The sequence below is a fragment of the Rhinoraja longicauda genome, chromosome 7 (assembly GCF_053455715.1).
Source record: "Rhinoraja longicauda isolate Sanriku21f chromosome 7, sRhiLon1.1, whole genome shotgun sequence".
Taxonomy (NCBI): Eukaryota; Metazoa; Chordata; class Chondrichthyes; order Rajiformes; family Arhynchobatidae; genus Rhinoraja; species Rhinoraja longicauda.
The window spans coordinates 5,246,052-5,264,527 of record NC_135959.1 but is presented as its reverse complement, the minus strand read 5'-3'; the positions used below and the strand labels follow the sequence as shown (position 1 = coordinate 5,264,527).

General features: G+C 48.8%; 1 protein-coding gene across 3 annotated transcripts in view; it reads right to left on the bottom strand.

Annotated features, from left to right (window-relative positions):
- The window catches only part of pnpla4 (patatin-like phospholipase domain containing 4), a 54,358-nt gene that overhangs the window by 28,012 nt on the left and 7,870 nt on the right, over positions 1–18,476 (bottom strand). Inside the window, exons 2-5 of one of the 3 annotated variants that reach the window (XM_078402953.1) lie at positions 14,584–14,765; positions 8,579–8,673; positions 5,799–5,934; positions 1,431–1,496 (exon numbers count right to left, since the gene is read on the bottom strand). In XM_078402953.1, coding sequence (XP_078259079.1) covers positions 1,431–1,496; positions 5,799–5,934; positions 8,579–8,673; positions 14,584–14,763 — 477 coding nt within the window. In that variant the 5' untranslated portion in view covers positions 14,764–14,765. The remainder of the gene's footprint in view (positions 1–1,430; positions 1,497–5,798; positions 5,935–8,578; positions 8,674–14,583; positions 14,766–18,476) is intronic. The other 2 variants (XM_078402955.1, XM_078402954.1) reach the window with 2 other exon arrangements.

The following is an 18,476-nucleotide window of genomic DNA, read 5'->3' as shown; positions in this document are numbered from 1 at the left end:
TCCCCTCCCCCTTCCCAGTTCTCCGACCAGTCTTACTGTCTCCGACTACATTTTATCTCTGTTTGCTTTGTCGTTACCTTCTCCCAGCTAACAATGATCTATTCTACATTTTCCTTGATCTTCATTCCCTTTGTCCTATTTTCACACCCACCACTTCCTTATCTCTACATTTCCTTATCTATGTACCGCCCACTCCCCTCACATCAGTCTGAAGAAGGGTCTCGACCCGAAACGTCACCCATTCCTTCTCTCCTGAGATGCTGCCTGACCTGCTGAGTTACTCCAGCACTTTGTGAATAAATACCTTCTGCAGATTTTGGTGTACAAAGTGCTGGAGTAACTCAGCGGGTCAGGCAGCATATCTGGAGGACACGGATTGTTGACGTTTCGGGTTGGGATTGCAGCTTTCTGGAATAAGGGATTCGGCCATTTCAGTTAAAGAAGGTCATAGCACAGCTAAGTGGCGCAACTGCTAGATCTATCTCTCTCATAAGTTAATACACCTATGATCACCCCTCAACTGCGCTCCAGGGAATAGAGTTCCAGCTTGCTCAACCTCTCCCTAGAGCTCCCTCTAGTCCTGGCAACATCGGGCGCAGCGGTAGAGTTGCTGCCTTACAGCGAATGCAGTGCCGGAGACTCAGGTTCGATCCTGACTACGGGTGCTGTACTGTACGGAGTTTGTATGTTCTCCCCGTGACCTGCGTGGGTTTTCTCTGAGATCTTCGGTTTCCTCCCACACTCCAAAGACGTACAAGTATGTAGGTTAATTGGCTGGGCAAATGTAAAAATTGTCCTGAGTGGATGTAGGACAGTGTTAGTGTGCGGGGATCGCTGGGCGGCGCGGACCCGGTGGGCCGAAGGGCCTGTTTCTGCGCTGTATCTCTAAATCTAAATCTAAATCTAAAAAAACATCCTCGTAAATCTTCTCTGCACCATTTCCAACTTAACAACATCTTTCCCATAACATGGTGCCCAGAACTGAACACAATGCTCTAAATGCGGCCTCATCCTCTATACCTATCCTATCCGATATGTTTTTGTGCATTGTCATGGTCTAGATTCTTGTGCTGCTGGTGCCAGCAAGATTTCCATTGTACCTCTACCTTATCATGCTAATGCACATGACAATAAACTCGTGTAGGAAATAAACTGCAGATGCTGGATAAAATCGAAGGAAGACACACAATGCTGGAGTAACTCAGCGGGTCATGCAGCATCTTCAGAAGGGTCTCGACCCGAAACGTCACCCATTCCTTCTCTCCCGAGATGCTGCATGACCCGCTGAGTTACTCCAGCATTGTGTGTCATCCTTCTGACAATAAACTCGACTTGGCTGGTTGGTCTGCAACTTTAATAATTTCTCTCCTCACAGCTGCTGCCCGACCTGCTGGTTATTTCCAGCAATCTTTATTTAATTTTATACTCACTTCTCCTTTGTACTTCACTGTGTTGATCCCAGCATAGAATGGCACAAAGCTGCTGGCAAGTAGAACCTGTCGAGAAATAGCAAGCGTCAGTGGTGAATCTGCAAAGATTTATGTCCTTGCTAAACTTTGCATTCATGCTCAGTCCGTGATTCATTCGAAGAATGAACGTGCCGTTCTTAGACACTTAGACACGATGTGCTGGAGTAACTCGGCAGGTCAGGCAGCGTCTCTGGAGAACATGGATAGGTGACGTTTCACAGAGTGCTGGAGTAACTCAGCGGGTCAGGCAGCATCTCTGGAGAACATGGATAGGTGACGTTTCACAGAGTGCTGGAGTAACTCAGCGGGTCAGGCAGCATCTCTGGAGAACATGGATAGGTGACGTTTCACAGAGTGCTGGAGTAACTCAGCGGGTCAGGCAGCATCTCTGGAGAACATGGATAGGTGACGTTTCACAGAGTGCTGGAGTAACTCAGCGGGTCAGGCAGCATCTCTGGAGAACATGGATAGGTGACATTTCAGGTCGACACCCTTTTTCAGACCGTGCATGAGACTTAATTCATTTAGCAGATAGACACAAAAAAGCTGAACTCAGCGGGTCAGGCAACAGCTCGGGAGAACATGGACAAGTGACGTTTCGGATTACGACCCCATATTTCGTTTGGGTAACCTACAACCCAGTGGTATGAACGTTGAATTCTCTAATTTTAAGTAACTTCTACAAACACTCTTCCCTCCCTTCCTTTCCTCCACGAAAATGTAGTTCACCGGTTCCACAGTTTAGTTTAGTTTAGAGATACAGCGCGGAAACAGGCCCTTCGGCCCACCGGGTCCGCGCCGCCCAGCGATCCCCGCACACTAACACTATCCTACACCCATTAGGGACATTTTTTACATTTGCCAAGTCAATTAACCTATAAACCTGTACGTCTTTGGAGTGTGGGAGGAAACCGAAGATCTCAGAGAAAACCCACGCAGGTCACGGGGAGAACGTACAAACTCCGTACAGACGGCGCCCGTGGTCGGGATCGAACCGGGGTCTCCGGCGCTGCATTCGCTGTAAGACAGCAACTCTACCGCTGCGCCACCGTGACACCCTTATGATGGGATCACACCCTGCCTTGAAGTCATCTGTTGCCAGCCCTGATTTGTCCTGGTCATTTCTTGCTACCAGTTCCCCAACCCCCAACAATCAGTCTGAAGAAGGGTCCCGACCCAAAATGTCACCCGTTCATGTTCTCCAGCCTGACCCGCTGAGTTACTCCAGCATTTTGTGTCTATCTTTGGTATAAACCAGTATCTGCAGTTCCTTCCGACACACCTGCCCGTATTTGGCCCATATCCCTCTAAACCTTTCCTCTTCATGTACCTGTCCAAATGTCTTTTCAATGTTGTAGTCCCTGCTTCAACTACCTCTTATGGCAGCTCGTTCTATATACTCACCAGCCTGTGTGTGGAAAAAGTTGCCGCTCAGGTTCCTAGTAAATCTTTCCCATCTTACACTCCAGCAGGGAATGATACAATAAACAATAGACAATAGGTGCAGGAGTAGGCCATTCGGCCCTTCGCGCCAGCACCGCCATTCACTGTGATCATGGCTGATCATCCACAATCAGTACCCCGTTCCTGCCTTCGCCCCATATCCCTTGACTCCGCTATCTTTAAGAGCTCTATCTAACTCTCTCTTTGAAGCATCCAGAGAATTGGCCTCCACTGCCTTCTGAGGCAGAGAATTCCAGATTCACAACTCTCTGGGTGAAAACGTTTTTCCTCATCTCTATTCTAAATGACCTACCCCTTATTCTTAAACTGTGGCCCCTGGTTCTGGACTCCCCCCAACATCGGGGACATGTTTCCTCCATCTAGCGTGTCCAATCCTTTAATAATCTTATACGTTTCAATAAGATCCCCTCTCATCCTTCTATGTTTCAATAGGATCCCCTCTCATCAATCTCAGTGGAACGGAAAGGAATACAAAAATAATAACATTTTTATAGTTTAAGAATTATAAATAGGCCCAGAAATTATTTATAAACTTCTGAAAAACGACATTTTTGAAATCCTGGTTATTTCAACAGAGGGGCAAAAAAAGCAATTTTTCATACTTTGGACAAGATCTAATTTGCAATGTCCAAGGTGGATCTAAATTAAAACTGTTTGGTGAACAAAACATGACATTTATAAGAATTTGTTAATATTAAGGGAAGGTCAGTGGTAATAAATCACGGCAGTGAACAGTAAAGCAAGAAATATAGTGGGCAATGAGTAATGTTACGACCAGAATCAGCTCTGTGATAAAAGTTCCCCTGTGTTAGTTTTGGACATCAACATTATGACCCTTATATCTATCATTTCTCGTCTTCCTCATTAAACCCTCCGTCCATAACATTTTTCAGGGTCTCCAAATATTCTAGACCCCTAGACAAAATCACGAGAGGAATAATCTGTAAATTTACGAACAATGTTAACTGCATTGTCAGCCTAATCGTTAATGTACATAAGAGCGGTGGACCCTGTGTAGGAAGGAACAGCAGTTGCTGGTTCACACCGAAGAAAGGCACAAAGTGCTGGAGTAACTCAGCGGGTCAGGCAGCATCTCTGGAGATGTGGAATACGTGACGCTTTGGCAACAACCATTCGTCAGACTGAGAGTCAGGGGAGAGGAAAGTGGAGGTATGGAAAGGTACAGAGTAGGAGAATCGAGAACCAGTGGACGTGGGTTTAAGGTGAGGGGGGAAAAGATTTAATGGGAGCCTGAGGGGTAACATTTTTACACAAAGGGTGGTGGGTGCATGGAACGAGTTGCCGGAGGAGGTAGTTGAGACAGGTACTACTGCAATGATTAAGAAACATTTAGACAGATATGTGAACAGGGTAGGTTTAAGGGATACGGGCCAAACACAGGCAGGTGGGGCTAGTGTGGATGGGACATGTTGGTCGGCGTGAGCAAGTTGGGCCGAAGGGCCTATTTCCACACTCTATGACTCTATGATCTCTGCCTTGCTGCCAAGCAAGGACACAAAGTGCTGGAGTAACGCAGCAGGTCAGACAGCATCTCCGGAGAGCGTGGATAGGCGACGTTATGGATCAAGAGCCTTCGCTGTAGCTAACATTCTCTCATTCCATTACCTTGGCAAGATCACCAGCATTATTTATCAAGGATGAGTCTCACTCCCTCTTCTCCCCTCTTCTCACTCCCTCTTCTCCCCTCTTGAGATTTTGAAAGGCCTAACCGATAAGCAAATACCTATTTCCTTTAGCATCATCCAAATACCCACTCATAAGTCATCAGAATAGAATTAGGCCACTCGGCCCATCGGCTCTACTCCATCATTCTATTACAGCTGATCTAACCCCATTCTAACCTCTCAACCCCATTCTCCTACTCTCTCCCCATGACTTTTGACACCCGTACTAGTCAAGAACCTGCCAATCTCATCTTTAACAATGCTCAAAGACTTGCCCTCCACAGCCGTATGTGGCAATGAATGCCACAGATTCACCACACTCACATTTACCAGCATTCACAAACTTGCACTAAGTGTTATTCCCTTATGGTGTATCTGTACACTGGAAATGGCTCAATCGTAATCATGTATTGCATTTCCGCTGACTGGTTAGCACACAACAAACGTTGTTAGCGCACAACGTACACAAACAAACACAACAGACAGCATTTATTTCGAGAGAATTAGAAAACCAAAACAGGGATGTAATGCTGGAGCTCTATAAGGCGCTGGTCGGGCCGCATTTGGAGCATTGTGAGCAATTTTAGGCCCCGTATTTTTAGGAAGGATGTGCTGGCTCTGGAGAGGGTCCAGAGGAGGTTTACGAGAACGATCCCAGGAATGAGTGGGTTAAAACATGACAAAACGCTTGACGGCACTGGGCCTGTACTCGCTGGAGTTCAGAAGGATGAGGGAGGACCTCACTGAATCAGCAAATAGTGAAAGGCCAGGGATAGAGTGGATGTGGAGAGGGTGTTTCCATTCGTGGGAGAGTCCAAGACCAGAGGTCACAGCCTCAGAATTAAAGGACTTTCCTTTAGGAAGATGAGGAGGAATTTCTTTAGTCAGAGGGTGGTGAATCTGTGGAATTCATTGCCACGGAAGGCTGTGGAGGCCAAGTCAATGGATATTTTTAAGGCAGAGATAGATAGATTCTTGATTAATACTGGGTTATGGGGGAGAAGGCAGGAGAATGGGGTTCGGAGAGAGTGATAGATCAGCCATGATTGAATGGCGGAGTGGACTTGACAGGCCGAATGGCCCAAATTCTGCTCCTATCACTTCTGAACGTGAACAGAAGCTTTTCGCGGCAGCTCGGTTCACGTGACAACAAGCGAAACTGAACCCCGAGGGTAGTTACCGTCATGAGATCGTCCCTGGTGGGAAACGAGGAGATCAGGCAATTCTTCAGCGTCTTGGCATTTGTGACCGAGACGTAAAGCCGGCCGTGGGCCTCTTCATGGGCGTCTGCCGTAAGGATCGAGTCCATGCCCTCCCTTCGAAGGAGAAACAGCAAATCACAACATTTCTCAGTCATGCTCCCGGCCTGGCTGAACTGCTATCAACAATATTTATTGACAACATTTCATCAGGCAACGAGATTGGGGTTGAGCAGGGCAATGGTTCACAGCTGATATTCCCTCGTACAATAAACAATGGCAAGCAGATCAGAAATCTGCCCATTTAAAGAGTGGGCCGAACAGAAAGTACAATGACTAAAGGTGGTGGGTGTACGGAACGAGCTGCCGGAAAAGGTAGTTGAGGCATGGATTATTATAACATTTAAAAGAGACGCTTAGACAGCAACATGGATAGGATAGGTTTAGAAGGTTATGGGCCAAGCGCAGGCAGGTGGAACTAGGGTCAGAGAGTGATACAGTGTGGAAACAGGCCCTTCTGCCAATTTGCCCACACCGACCAAACATGTCCCATTTACACTAGTCCCACTTGCCTGCATTTGCCCAAGCCCCTCTAAACCTGTCCTATCCATGACTAGTGTTGATGGGGCATGTTGGTCGGGGTGGGCTAATGGAGCCTGTATGACTCTATGACACGAACAAATGCTGACATTATTAGTGGCATCCACAACTCAAAATTGGGTTTAAAACAAAAATAAAGCAGATTATGTGTGCATAAACCACCTGCTGTATTGTCAGTGACTGTATAATAACGTTTATTTTTTTTAAAGAAATGAGACTTAACAAACTTAATGTTCTTTATTAGACCTTAATATCAACATGTTCCGAGAATGTCATAAGGTCATAAGTGATAGGACTAGAATTAGGCCATTCAGCCCATCAGCCAGCCATTCAATCATGGCTGATCTATCTCTCACTCCTAACCCCATTCTCCTGCCTTCTCCCCATAACCTGACACCTGTCCTAATCAAAAATCTATCTATCTCCGCCTTAAAAATATCCACTGACTTGGCCTCTGCAGCCTTCTGTGGGAAAGAATTCCACAGGTTCACCACCCTTTGATGAAAGAAATTTCTCTCATCTCCTTCCTAAAAGAACGTTCTTTAATTCTGAGGCTATGACCTCTAGTCTTAGGCTCTCCCACTAGTGGAAACATCCTCTCCACGTCCACTCTATCCAAGCCTTTCACTATTCTGTATGTTTCAATGAGGTCCCCCCCCCTCATCCTTCTAAACTCCAGCGAGTACAGGCCCAGTGCCGACAAACGCTCATCATAGGTTAACCTAGGTTAACCTTTATAAGGCTACCATTCCCTGATCTCACTATAGAAAATAGTTGCAGAAGTAGGCCATTCAGCCCTTCGAGCCTGCACCGCAATTCAATATGATCATGGCTGATCATCCAACTCAGTATCCTGTACCTGCCTTCTCTCCATACCCCTGATCCCTTTAGCCACAAGGGCCACATCTAACTCCTTCTTAAATATAGCCAATGAACTGGCCTCAACTACCCTCTGTGGCAGAGAATTCCACAGATTCACCACTCTCTGTGTGAAAAAAAACTTTCTCATCTCGGTCCTAAAAGACTTCCCCCTTATCCTTAAACTGTGACCCCTTGTTCTGGACTTCCCCAACATCGGGAACAATCATCTAGCCTGTCCAACCCCTTAAGAATTTTGTAAGTTTCTATAAGATCCCCCCTCAATCTTCTAAATTCCAGCGAGTACAAGCCGAGTCTATCCAGTCTTTCTTCATATGAAAGTCCTGCCACCCCAGGACTTTCCATGTCCTTCCCCTTGGTGAATACCAAAGCAATGCCCCCAGTTCTCAGCGTGGCATGGTGGCGTAGCGGTTGAGTTGCTGCCTTACGGCGCCAGAGACCCGAGTTCGATCCCGACTGCAGGTGTAGGAAAGAACTGCAGATGCTGGTTCAAATTGAAGGTAGGCACAAAATGCTGGAGTAACTCAGCGGGACAGGCAGCATCTCTGGAGTTACTCCAGCATTTTGTGTCTCCAGAGATGCTGCCTGTCCCGCTGAGTTACTCCAGCATTTTGTGTCTGCCCTCACTACAGGTGCTTGCCTGTATGGAGTTTGTGTGCTCTCCTCTCCACATCCACTCTATCTATGCCTCTCATTATTCTGTATCTGGTTTCTTTCCCTTTTACTATCACCATAACTATAAATTGCCTTTTTATAAAATTGAAATAAACAACCCATATGTCTTGTACACAGGCTTTACATATTCAAGCTAAATTAAATATGCATCTACTTTTACCATGTTTATGTCTTTAGACTTTGGAGATACAGTGGGGAAACAGACCGTTCGGCCCGCTGAGTCCGTGCTGACCACCCCACACACCAGCACGTTTCTTACACACTGGGGATAATTTACAATTTACACAAGCCGATTAACCTACAAACCTTGCTGAAGTGGGAAGAAACCGGAGCACCCGGAGAAAACCCACGCAGGTCACAGGGAGAATGCACAAACTCCGTACAGACAAACACCCGTGGCCAGGATCGAACCTGGGTCTCTGGCGCTGTAAGGCAGCAACTCTACCGCAGCGCCACCGTGCCGCCTTGAGTTAAACATTTATCTCTGCCATTCTGGTACATCGCCCTGAGTGGGCCATTCTAGCAGGGATAGGAATAGGCTATTCAGCCCAGTAAATCCAAAGGACTGAATGGCAAACTCCTGCACTCTCCTTTATTTGTCTCTTACCTAAGTAGCTTCATAAAGTCATAGCCGGGAGTTATTGCTCCAAACATCTGTCGCCTGACGTCAGCTGCAAACTCGAAAGTAAATTCTTTACATTGCTGGAAGTGGGAAAGGAAACAAATGATTAAAATGGCCTCACTGCAGTCATTTAGGGAGCTGACTGAGCCTAATAGAACAGACATTGTTTATTTAAGCTCCAAATTACCCGCCAGTGTGTCAGGTCAAATGATAGATAACACTGTCATTAGAACAGTATCATTACACACAAAATGCTGGAGCAACTCAGAGGGACAGGCAGCATCTCTGGAGAGAAGGAATGGGTGACGTTTTGGGTCGAGACCCTTCTTCAGACCGGAGTCAGGGGAAAGTATCAATAGACAATAGGTGCAGGAGTAGGCCATTCGGCCCTTCGAGCCAGCACCACCATTCAATGTGATCATGGCTGATCATTCTCAATCAGTACCCCGTTCCTGCCTTCTCCCCGTACCCCCTGACTCCGCTATCCTTAAGAGCTCTATCTAGCTCTCTCTTGAATGCATTCAGAGAATTGGCCTCCACTGCCTTCTGAGGCAGAGAATTCCACAGATTTACAACTCTCTGACTGAAAACGTTTTTCCTCATTAGACACTTATCTAATAAGTTCATAAGTCATTGTAGCAGAATTAGGCCATTCAGCCCATCGAGTTTATTCCGCCATTCAATAATGGCTGATCTATTTTTCCTTCTCAACCCCATTCTCCTGCCTTCTCCCCATAAACCCTGACACCCTTACTAATCAAGATCCTGGCAATTTCTGCTTTACAAATACCCCTTGACTTGGCCTTCACAGAAGTTTGTGGCAATGAATTCCACAGATTCACCACCCTCTGACTAAAAACATTCCTCCTCATCTCCTTTCTAATGGTTCGTCCTTTTATTCTGAGGCCGTGTCCTCTAGTCTTAGACTCTCCCACTAGTGGAAACATCCTCTCCACATCCACTCTTTCCAGGCCTTTCACTATTTGGTAAGTTAAATGATACCAAATGGATCTCTACCAGGCTGTATACAACTTCAGAGTCATAGTGAGATGCAGGATGGAAACAGGCTCTTCGGCCCACCAAGTCCGTGCCAACAATTAAGGCGGCCACGGTGGCGCAGCGGTAGAGTCGCTGCCTTACAGCGCTTACAGCGCCGGAGACCCGGGTTCGATTCCAACTACGGGTGCTGTCTGTACGTTCTCCCCGTGACCTGCGTGGGTTTTCTCTGAGATCTTCGGTTTCCTTCCACACTCCAAAGACGTGCATGTAAGTTAATTGGCTTGGTGAATGTGTAAATTGTCCCTAGTGTGTGTAGGATAGTGTTAATGCGTGGGGATCGCTGGTCGGTGCGGACCCGGTGGACCGAAGGGCCTGTTTCCGCACTGCATCTCTAAACTAAACTAATCAACTAATCCTACCTTAATCCCACCTTAGTTTTTTTTATTTTTGCCACATTCCCAACAGTTCCCTCCAGATTCTACCACTCGTCCATGTAACAGAAGCAATTTAAAGAGGCCAATTAACCGACCAGCCTACACATCTTTCCCAACTCCACAAATTTTGTGAAAAAACAAGGGAGTGAACAACAAAAAACATGAAACAAGCTGCCGGAGGAGGTAGTTGAGGCAGGGTCTATTGCAACGTTAAAGAAACATTTAGGCAGGTACATGGATAGGACAGGTTTAGAGGGATATGAGCCAAACGCAGACAGGTGGGGCTAGTGTAGATGGGACATGCTGGTCGGTGTGGGCAAGTTGGGCCGAAGGGCCTGTTTTCATGCTGTATGACTCTGCTATAAGTGCAGATGTGGTTGAAAAAAATTTTTTAAGTGAAAGTGCTAGAATAACCCAGCAGGTCAGGCAACATTTCTGGAGAACATGGATAGGTGACGTTTCAGGTCGGATCAGCTGAGTTACACCAGCTTTTTTTACCCCACCAATTTTCCATTGTGTCATCTACAAACTTACTAATCAGCCCATCTACATTTTCATTCAGTCATTCATATATATTCACAAACACCAGAGGTCCCAGCACTAATCCCCGGGGTGGAATAGTGGCACAGCGGTAGAGTTGCTGCCTCACAGCACCAGAGACCAGGGTTCGATCCTGACTACGGGTGCTGTCTGTACGGAGTTTGAACGTTCTCCCTGAGACCACGTGGGTTTTCTCCGGGTGCTCCGGTTTCCTCCCACATTCCAAAGACATGCAGGCTTGTAGGTTAATTGGCATCTGTAAATTGTAAATTGTCTCTCGTGCGTAGGATAGTGCTGGAATCATCCTACCACATCTGGAGAGCAGTCCTGGACTACTATCTTGGTGACCCTCGGACTATCTTTGATCGGACCTTACCGGCTTTACCTTGCACTAAACGTTACTCCCACATCATGTATGTACACACTGTAAATGGCTCCATTGTAATCATGTATTGTCCTTCTGCTGTCCGGTTAGCTCGCGACAAAAGCTTTTCACTGTCCCTCGGTACACGTAACAATAAACTAAACGAATAAAACTGATAGTGTACGGGGTGATCGCTGGTCGGCACAGACTCGGTGGGCCGAAGAGCCTGTTTCTACGCTGTGTCTCTAAAATACAATCTAACACAGTGGCGCAGCGGTAGAGTCGCTGCCTTACAGCGAATGCAGCGCCGGAGACCCGGATTCGATCCCGACTACGGGCGCTGTCTGCACGGAGTTTGTACGTTCTCCCCATGACCTGCGTGGGTTTTCTCCGAGATCTTCGGTTTCCTCCCACACTCCAAAGACGTGCAGGTATGTGGGTTAATTGGCTTGGTAAATGTAAAAATTGTCCCTAGTGGGTGGTAGGATAGTGTTAATGTGCGGGGATCGCTGGTCGGCACGGACCTGGTGGGCCTGTTTCTGCGCTGTATCTCTAAACTAAACTAAACTAAACCACTAGTCATAGGCCTCCAGTCATAATAACTAGTACAACTCAGCATCATAGTCAGCACAGACACCGTGGGCTGAAGGGTCTGTTCCCCTGCTGTACTGTTTTGTAAGAACAAGTTGCTGACACAGCGGGGGGGGGGTGTACTTGTGTCAGCTTTTGGAAAGAGATATCCAATTAGTTCCTTTGCACCTTTTGCGATTCTGAGCACGTCCCTCAAATCTCTCCTTCACCTTCTCTGCTCCAAGTTGAACAAGATGCTCTACATAACTGAAATTGTGTTTCCCAGTTCTTGCAACGAGCCAAAAATCACTGTCAAGGCTTATGCCATGGATAAGATATTGGAAATGTGCCAACAAATCGCTTCAGTTATCACCTCCAGGAGAGGAAACCTGTGGTGCAAGTGGCCAGTTCAACACCGAGCAAATATATATATTGATGTACTGCAAGGCATTAGACCCTCGGACAAATATGAATACCGCTGCGTCACTGTACAGCGGCACAATGGCACAGCGGTAGAGTTGTTGCCTTCAGAGTGCAGGAGTTTGCCATGCAGTCTATTGGACTCACTGGGATGAATAGCCTATCCCTATCCCTCCTTGCGCGGTCCACTCAGGGCAATGCACCACAATGGCAGAAATAAATGGTTAACTCAACGCGGCACGGTGGCACGGTAGAGTTGCTGCCTTACAGCGCCAGAGACCAGGGTTCGATCCTGACCACGGGAGCTGTCTGTACGGAGTTTGTATGTTCTCCCCGTGACCTGCGTGGGTTTTCTCCGGGTGCTCCGATTTCCTTCCGCACTCCGAAGACATGCAAGGTTTGTAGGTCAATAGGTTTTGGTTATAACATTGTAAATTGTCCCTAGTGTGTCGGTCTGTGGATCGCTGGTTGGCGCGGACTCGGTCAGCTGTATCTCTAAAGTCTAAAGTAATGCCTTAAAGACCGTGAATTTGATGACAAAGGGAACTGCAGATGCTGGAATCTTGCGCAGAAAGTGCTGGTGTAACTCAGCAGGTCAGGCAGCAGGTGTGAAGGCTATGGACTGGCGACGTTTCAGGTTGGGACTTTTCTTCAGTCTAATTGTAGTAAGGGGAGAAAGACAACTTAGATGGGGCACCTTGGCCGGTATGGATAAGTTGGACAGAAGGGGCCTGTTTCCGTGCTTGTATGACTTCATGACTAAAGTGTAAGAAAATAACTGCAGATGCTGGTACAAATCGAAGGTATTTATTTCACAAAATGCTGGAGTAACTCAGCAGGTCAGGCAGCATCTCAGGAGAGAAGGAATGGGTGACGTTTCTGGTCGAGACCCTTCTTCAGACTGACTAAATGTACTTTAATGAATATGTAGTACCTAGTTAAATCTAGAATTTGTGCTGGAAAAAGGTTTTTTTCCCAAGATGATGGTTTTTAGAATATACTAGCCGGGCGTGGACCCGTTGGGCCCAAACCTCTCCTGCAGGCCCGGCAACTCCCGTTGAGCCCAAACCTCTCCTGCAGGCCCGGCAACTCCCGCTAGGCCCAAAACTCTCCTGCAGGCCCAGCAACCCTCTCCCAACTGGCGACCCGTGGACCCGTTGCCGGTCGGGGAGTCTCCCCCGGGGCCGGGGGCGGGCGAGGGGGGAGAGGAAAGGGGCGAGGGAACCACTCACCTCAGCCCCGGGCGGCCAGCAGCAGGAGAGCTCTCCTCACCCCCCGATTGGCCGCCATTCCCCTCACTCCCTGCCCGCACCCCACTCTCCCACCCACCCCAATCTTCCCTCCTCCCCAACCCCCCCTCCTCCCCTGCCCTACTCTCCCCCCACCCCCTCTCCTACCCCACCCTCCCCCTCCACCCCCCCACTTTCTCCTCCCCACCCCCCCTCCCTCTCCCCACCCCCCATTTCCCCCACCCCTTTTCGCCCCACCCCCACTCTCTCCTCCCCATCCCCTCCCCCCCATTCTCCCCTCTTCCCCACCCCCACTGTCCCTCTTCCCCCCCACCCCCACTCTCTCTTCCCCCCACCGCCACTCCCCTTCCCCGCCCCCACCCCACTGTCCCCCTTCCCCCCACCCCTCCTCCTCCCCACCCCCACTCTCCCCATCCCCACTCTTCCCTCCTCCCTACCCCAGCTTGCCCTCCTCCCCAGCCCCACTCTCCCCCACTCTCTCCTCCCCTCACTCTCTCCTCCCCCACCCCCTCTCCCTCACTCTCTCCTCCCCCACCCGCACTCTCACTCTCCACCACCCCCCCCTTTCCCCCTCACTCCCACTCTCTCCTCTCCCCTCCTACCCCCACCCTCCCCTCCACCCACTCGGCCCCCACGCCCACTCCCCTCCGTGGACCCGTTGGCGGCGAAAGACACTAACCACTATCCATGCGTGGAGGGAGGAGGAGGGAGCTCCGGAGTGCGGCGGAGTGCGGCGGCGGCTGTGGCCTGGCCAAGCCGGGACTACTCGAGGCGGACAGCGCAGTGGCTGTGACCCGGCAGAGGTGAGAGGCGGACAGCGTGGCAGGGCGGCGGGACTACTCGAGGCTGGTGGCGTGGCGGGAGGCGTGCACAAGATGGCGGAGCGTGAAGAGGAGGAGGAGGAGGAGAGCGGCCGCCGTCTTTCTGAAGTCGCGACGGGGCCGTCGGTGGCAGCGGCCCTCGTCGACGACGTCATCGGTGGAAGCGGCCGCTGAAGGAGGAGGAGAAGAAGCTGCCCGCTGAGGCTTCTGTTGCGGTAATGGGCGGCGCGCTGGGCCCGGGCGCGAACGGCGACTCGAGGACGCCGTGGGTTGAAGGGACGGAAGGGAAGGATCAGCGGACCATCAGTCCGACCATCTCCCTCCTGCTCGGAGTGTCCCCCGGGTGTGGGAGAGTGGGGAGAGGGGAGAGAGGAGAGAGAGGAGAGGGGTGGGCAGCGGCCTCGCTAATGGCGTCCATCTTGTTCGGTCAAGTGAGGAGAGTGGTCGTACGTGCCCCATAGTGACGTCATACGCAGAGCACTTTGAAAAATTTGGTTTGAAATGAAATTTGAATTGAAATTTTGAAACTTTAAAATCTCTCTAACTTAAAAAATATAAGACCACGATTGTTGGTCAAAGAAACACTACCCACCTCCAGTGTTTCGGGCTGTGAGAGGAGAACGGCAGCAACTAAAGCCCCACCTGAGGCTCCGGCGTAGTTCTGTATCTTACTGAGCACTCTGCTGCCATGTCTGTGGAGGGCCACTGCTGCCCCCAGTTGATAGATCGCCATGAAGCCACAGGCACTGAAGGTCAGGTGCATCATAGTCATTGCTGAAACAGCAAGATTTCGGCTATTAAACATTACAACCTCAAATAAGCTCTGAACTACATAAACTATTTTCATTATCATTGAACTATTATTGGGGGTTTTTGTGTTTTCGTATGTGTGTATACATATACACATATATATATATATATATATATATATATATATATATATATATATATATATACAGGTGCCATTGTAACATTGTTATTTACTTCGCCTGTCAGTGGTCATAATGTTTTGGCTGATCAGTGTATAGTGAATAACATTGATTATCTTGTTACAATGACACCTGTCAAGGGGTGGGATATATTAGGCAGCAAGTGAACAGTCAGTTCTTGAAATTGATCTGTAGGATGCTGGAGAAATGGGCAGGAGTAAAGACCTGAGCGACTTTGACAAGGGCCAAATTGTTATGGCCAGACGACTGGGTCAGAGCATCTCTGAAACGGCAAGGCTTGTGGGGTGCTCCCGGTCAGCAGTGGTGAGCACCTGCCGACAGTGGTCTGAGTAGGGACAAATCACAAACCGGCGACAGGGTGTTGGGTGATGGGAATGTTTCCACACTGTATCACTCTATGATGCATTGGGGAGAGTATTTTTAAGGCAGATATTGACAGGTTCTTGATTAGTAAGGATGTCAAAGGTTATGGGGAGAAAGCAGGAGAATGGGGTTGAGAGAGAAAGATAGATCAGCCATGATTGAATGACAGAGTAGACTCGAAGGGCCGAATGGCCTAATTCTGCTCCTATGACACGAACTTATGAAAATGACACAAAGTGTTGGAGTCACTCAGTGGATCAGGAACCATCTCTGGAGAACACCTATCCATGTTATGCCTTTTTTGCTCAAAACATGAAGGCAGCAGCTTCACCGCCTTCGGGAGATCCCAGAGGCGTGTGTTTAAGATATTACACTCGCAAGAGTTAGTGTCTGCTATCTGCAATACCAGTATCGTGTTGTGCCACCTTAGAGTGGCCTGTTATCTCACAAAGCCAGACACAGCCACTGAACAGTAAGGCTGTTAATCTCAGTCTGTAAAAGGGTCTCGACCCGAAATGTCGCCCATTCCTTCTCTCGTGCGATGCTGCCTGTCCCAGCACTGTGCGTCTACCCGCCCTTAATCCCGTTCCTTTCAAGTTTCTTAGGAAAAATACTATCCCGCCCCAACCACCTGTCAGGGCAGATGAACAAAAATTCGCCGCATCAAAGACAATTCTCCATTCTCTTCCAGTTCTTTCACCGATTACCCCGAGAGTCTGACCTCTGCTTACTGATCCCTGCTGCCAGCGCGAATCTCTATTCATGACTCTGAACACTTCTGTTAAAATCTCTCTCATCTCCCTCAGCTCCAGAGATAACAATGCCAGCTTTTCTACTGAACATCCTTTAAGCCGAAGCCTGGCATTAAATAGCCGTGCTCATGTCCACCTGCAGCACAGTGCAGGGACAAGGACCGAGTACTCCATCGAGCGCATGAGTCCCGAGGGGCCTCGTCTCTCCGACGAGATAGCACGGTAAAATAATTTGATCCTCTCCAGTTTGCTTACCGTCGCAACAGGTCCACAGCAGAGGCCATCTCCCAGACCCCAAACCCACCTCTGGAACACCTGGACTACAAGACTTAGTCCGCTCGGCATCTCTCCAACAACTCGTCCCAACCTCTGCAGAGGGTCCGCACAAAGCATTGTATTGGGATGCATCATGGCACGGTTTGGGAACAGTTCCATGCAAGACCGCAAGGAATTGCAGAGAGTCGTGGACGCAGCCCAGGCCATCACACAAACCAACCTCCCCTCCATCCGCTGCTGGTAACGCCGCCGCTGGTAACGATGAGTCACAGGGCGCAGGAGGGAGGTGGAAAGTCCGATTGAAGGGTGCCAGAACAACAATCTTTCTTTCATTGTCAACAAGACCAAGGAGCTGATTTTTGACTTCAGGAAGGGAAAGCCAAGGACCTGTCCTCATCGATGACGGCGGTGGAGAGAGTCAATGACTTCAAGTTCCTGGGAATGCATATTTTTGAAGATCTGTCCTTGGCCCAACCCGTGCAACGACAAAGAGTAATGGGGAGAAAGTTTGAAAAGCAAGGAAGGCTCCAGGGCAAAGCCTGGCAAATGACAGGTGTTTGCAGAGGCCAATTAACCTACAAACACGCACATCTTTTCTGACGCGGAAGGAAACCGGAGCACCCGGAGAAAACTCACGCGGTCTTTAGTTATGTTTAGTTTAGAGATACAGTGCGGAAGCAGGCCCTTCGGCCCACCGAGTCCGCGCCGACCAGCGATCCCCGCACATTAAAGGGCCTGTCCCACTTAGGCGATTTTTTAGGCGACTGTCAAAGTTGTAGCAGATCGTTGAAATTTTCTTTTACCCGACGACAATGACCACGACAATGCCGAGTCAGGTCGAGATTACAGCGTCTTCGGAAACATCGCGAAAATTCCCACGCTGCAATGCTTCTCCGGCGTCCTAATTTTCGCTGAAATCACTGACAAGTCGGTAAGTACCTGAGAGTTTTGAAATATAACATCTTGCCCGGGTTACTTGAAAGCCAAGCTTCACGGTAACAAGGCATAAACTGGATGACTTCCAGTTTACTATTAGCAGTATTAAAAAATTTAATTTTAAAAGTGGTCAAATGGATTTTTGTGAAAAGTGTGTGGGCAATCTTTGAAAATGTACGGGAGATGCATATCTGGTTCCTGGGTTGCATATCTGGGTTGGGAGCCCACTTTAAATGTAATGGCTGATGGCCATAAACATCGTGAAGATTCCCACGCTTACCTGACTGTCAAACTGTCGCCTCCAATCTATCTGTCAAATGGCCTGACGGTAAATAAATTGGTTAAACACAAGTATTTTATGGTATCTTGAAACAACTTTACTTATTTTAATATTATGTGCTTCTAAATACATCTAACACAACCTAGCAAACCTGGGGACAGCATGCGACAGTGCCCGCAATAAGCAATGATACCTGGCGACAAGCCAGCTGTCGCCGAGAAATTTCACTCCGGTTGATTTCTCAGCGACGCGCTGCGATTCTTGGAAGACTCCTCACGATCATGCCCGCGACACCCCGGCGAACTGTCGGCGACAGCCTAATCGCCGGCAGTCGCTTTTAAATCGCCTAAAGTGGGACAGGCCCTTAACACTATCCTACACACACTAGGGACAATTTTTACATTTACCAAGCCAATTAACCTACAAACCTGTACGTATTTGGAGTGTGGGAGGAAACCGAAGATCTCGGAGAAAACCCACGCGGGTCACGGGGAGAACGTACAAACTCCGTACAGACAGCACCCGTAGTCGGGATCGAACCCGGGTCTTCGGCGCTGCATTTGCCGTAAGGCAGCAACTCTACCGCCGCGCCACCGTGCCGGACCACCGGTCGCAGGGAGAACGTGCAAACTCCACACAGACAGCACCTGAGGTCTGGATCGAACCCGGGCTTCTGGTGCTATGAGGCAGCAGCTCTACCCGCTGCACCACTGTGCCGGCCGAGCTGCTTTTATTATCTCTTCGGATTTACTTCATTAACTGTACCAATTCCCCTGCAGCCATGTGCTGCAACTCCTGTCTCTGCATCGTTAGCCCTGGTCTCTGGATCACTGGCCAAATAAATTAATATTAGATGCATGCAAAAATAATTTGAAGACCCAATGGAGTTCCTTTCACATTATTTCACTCGATGTGGAAGGCTAGGAGC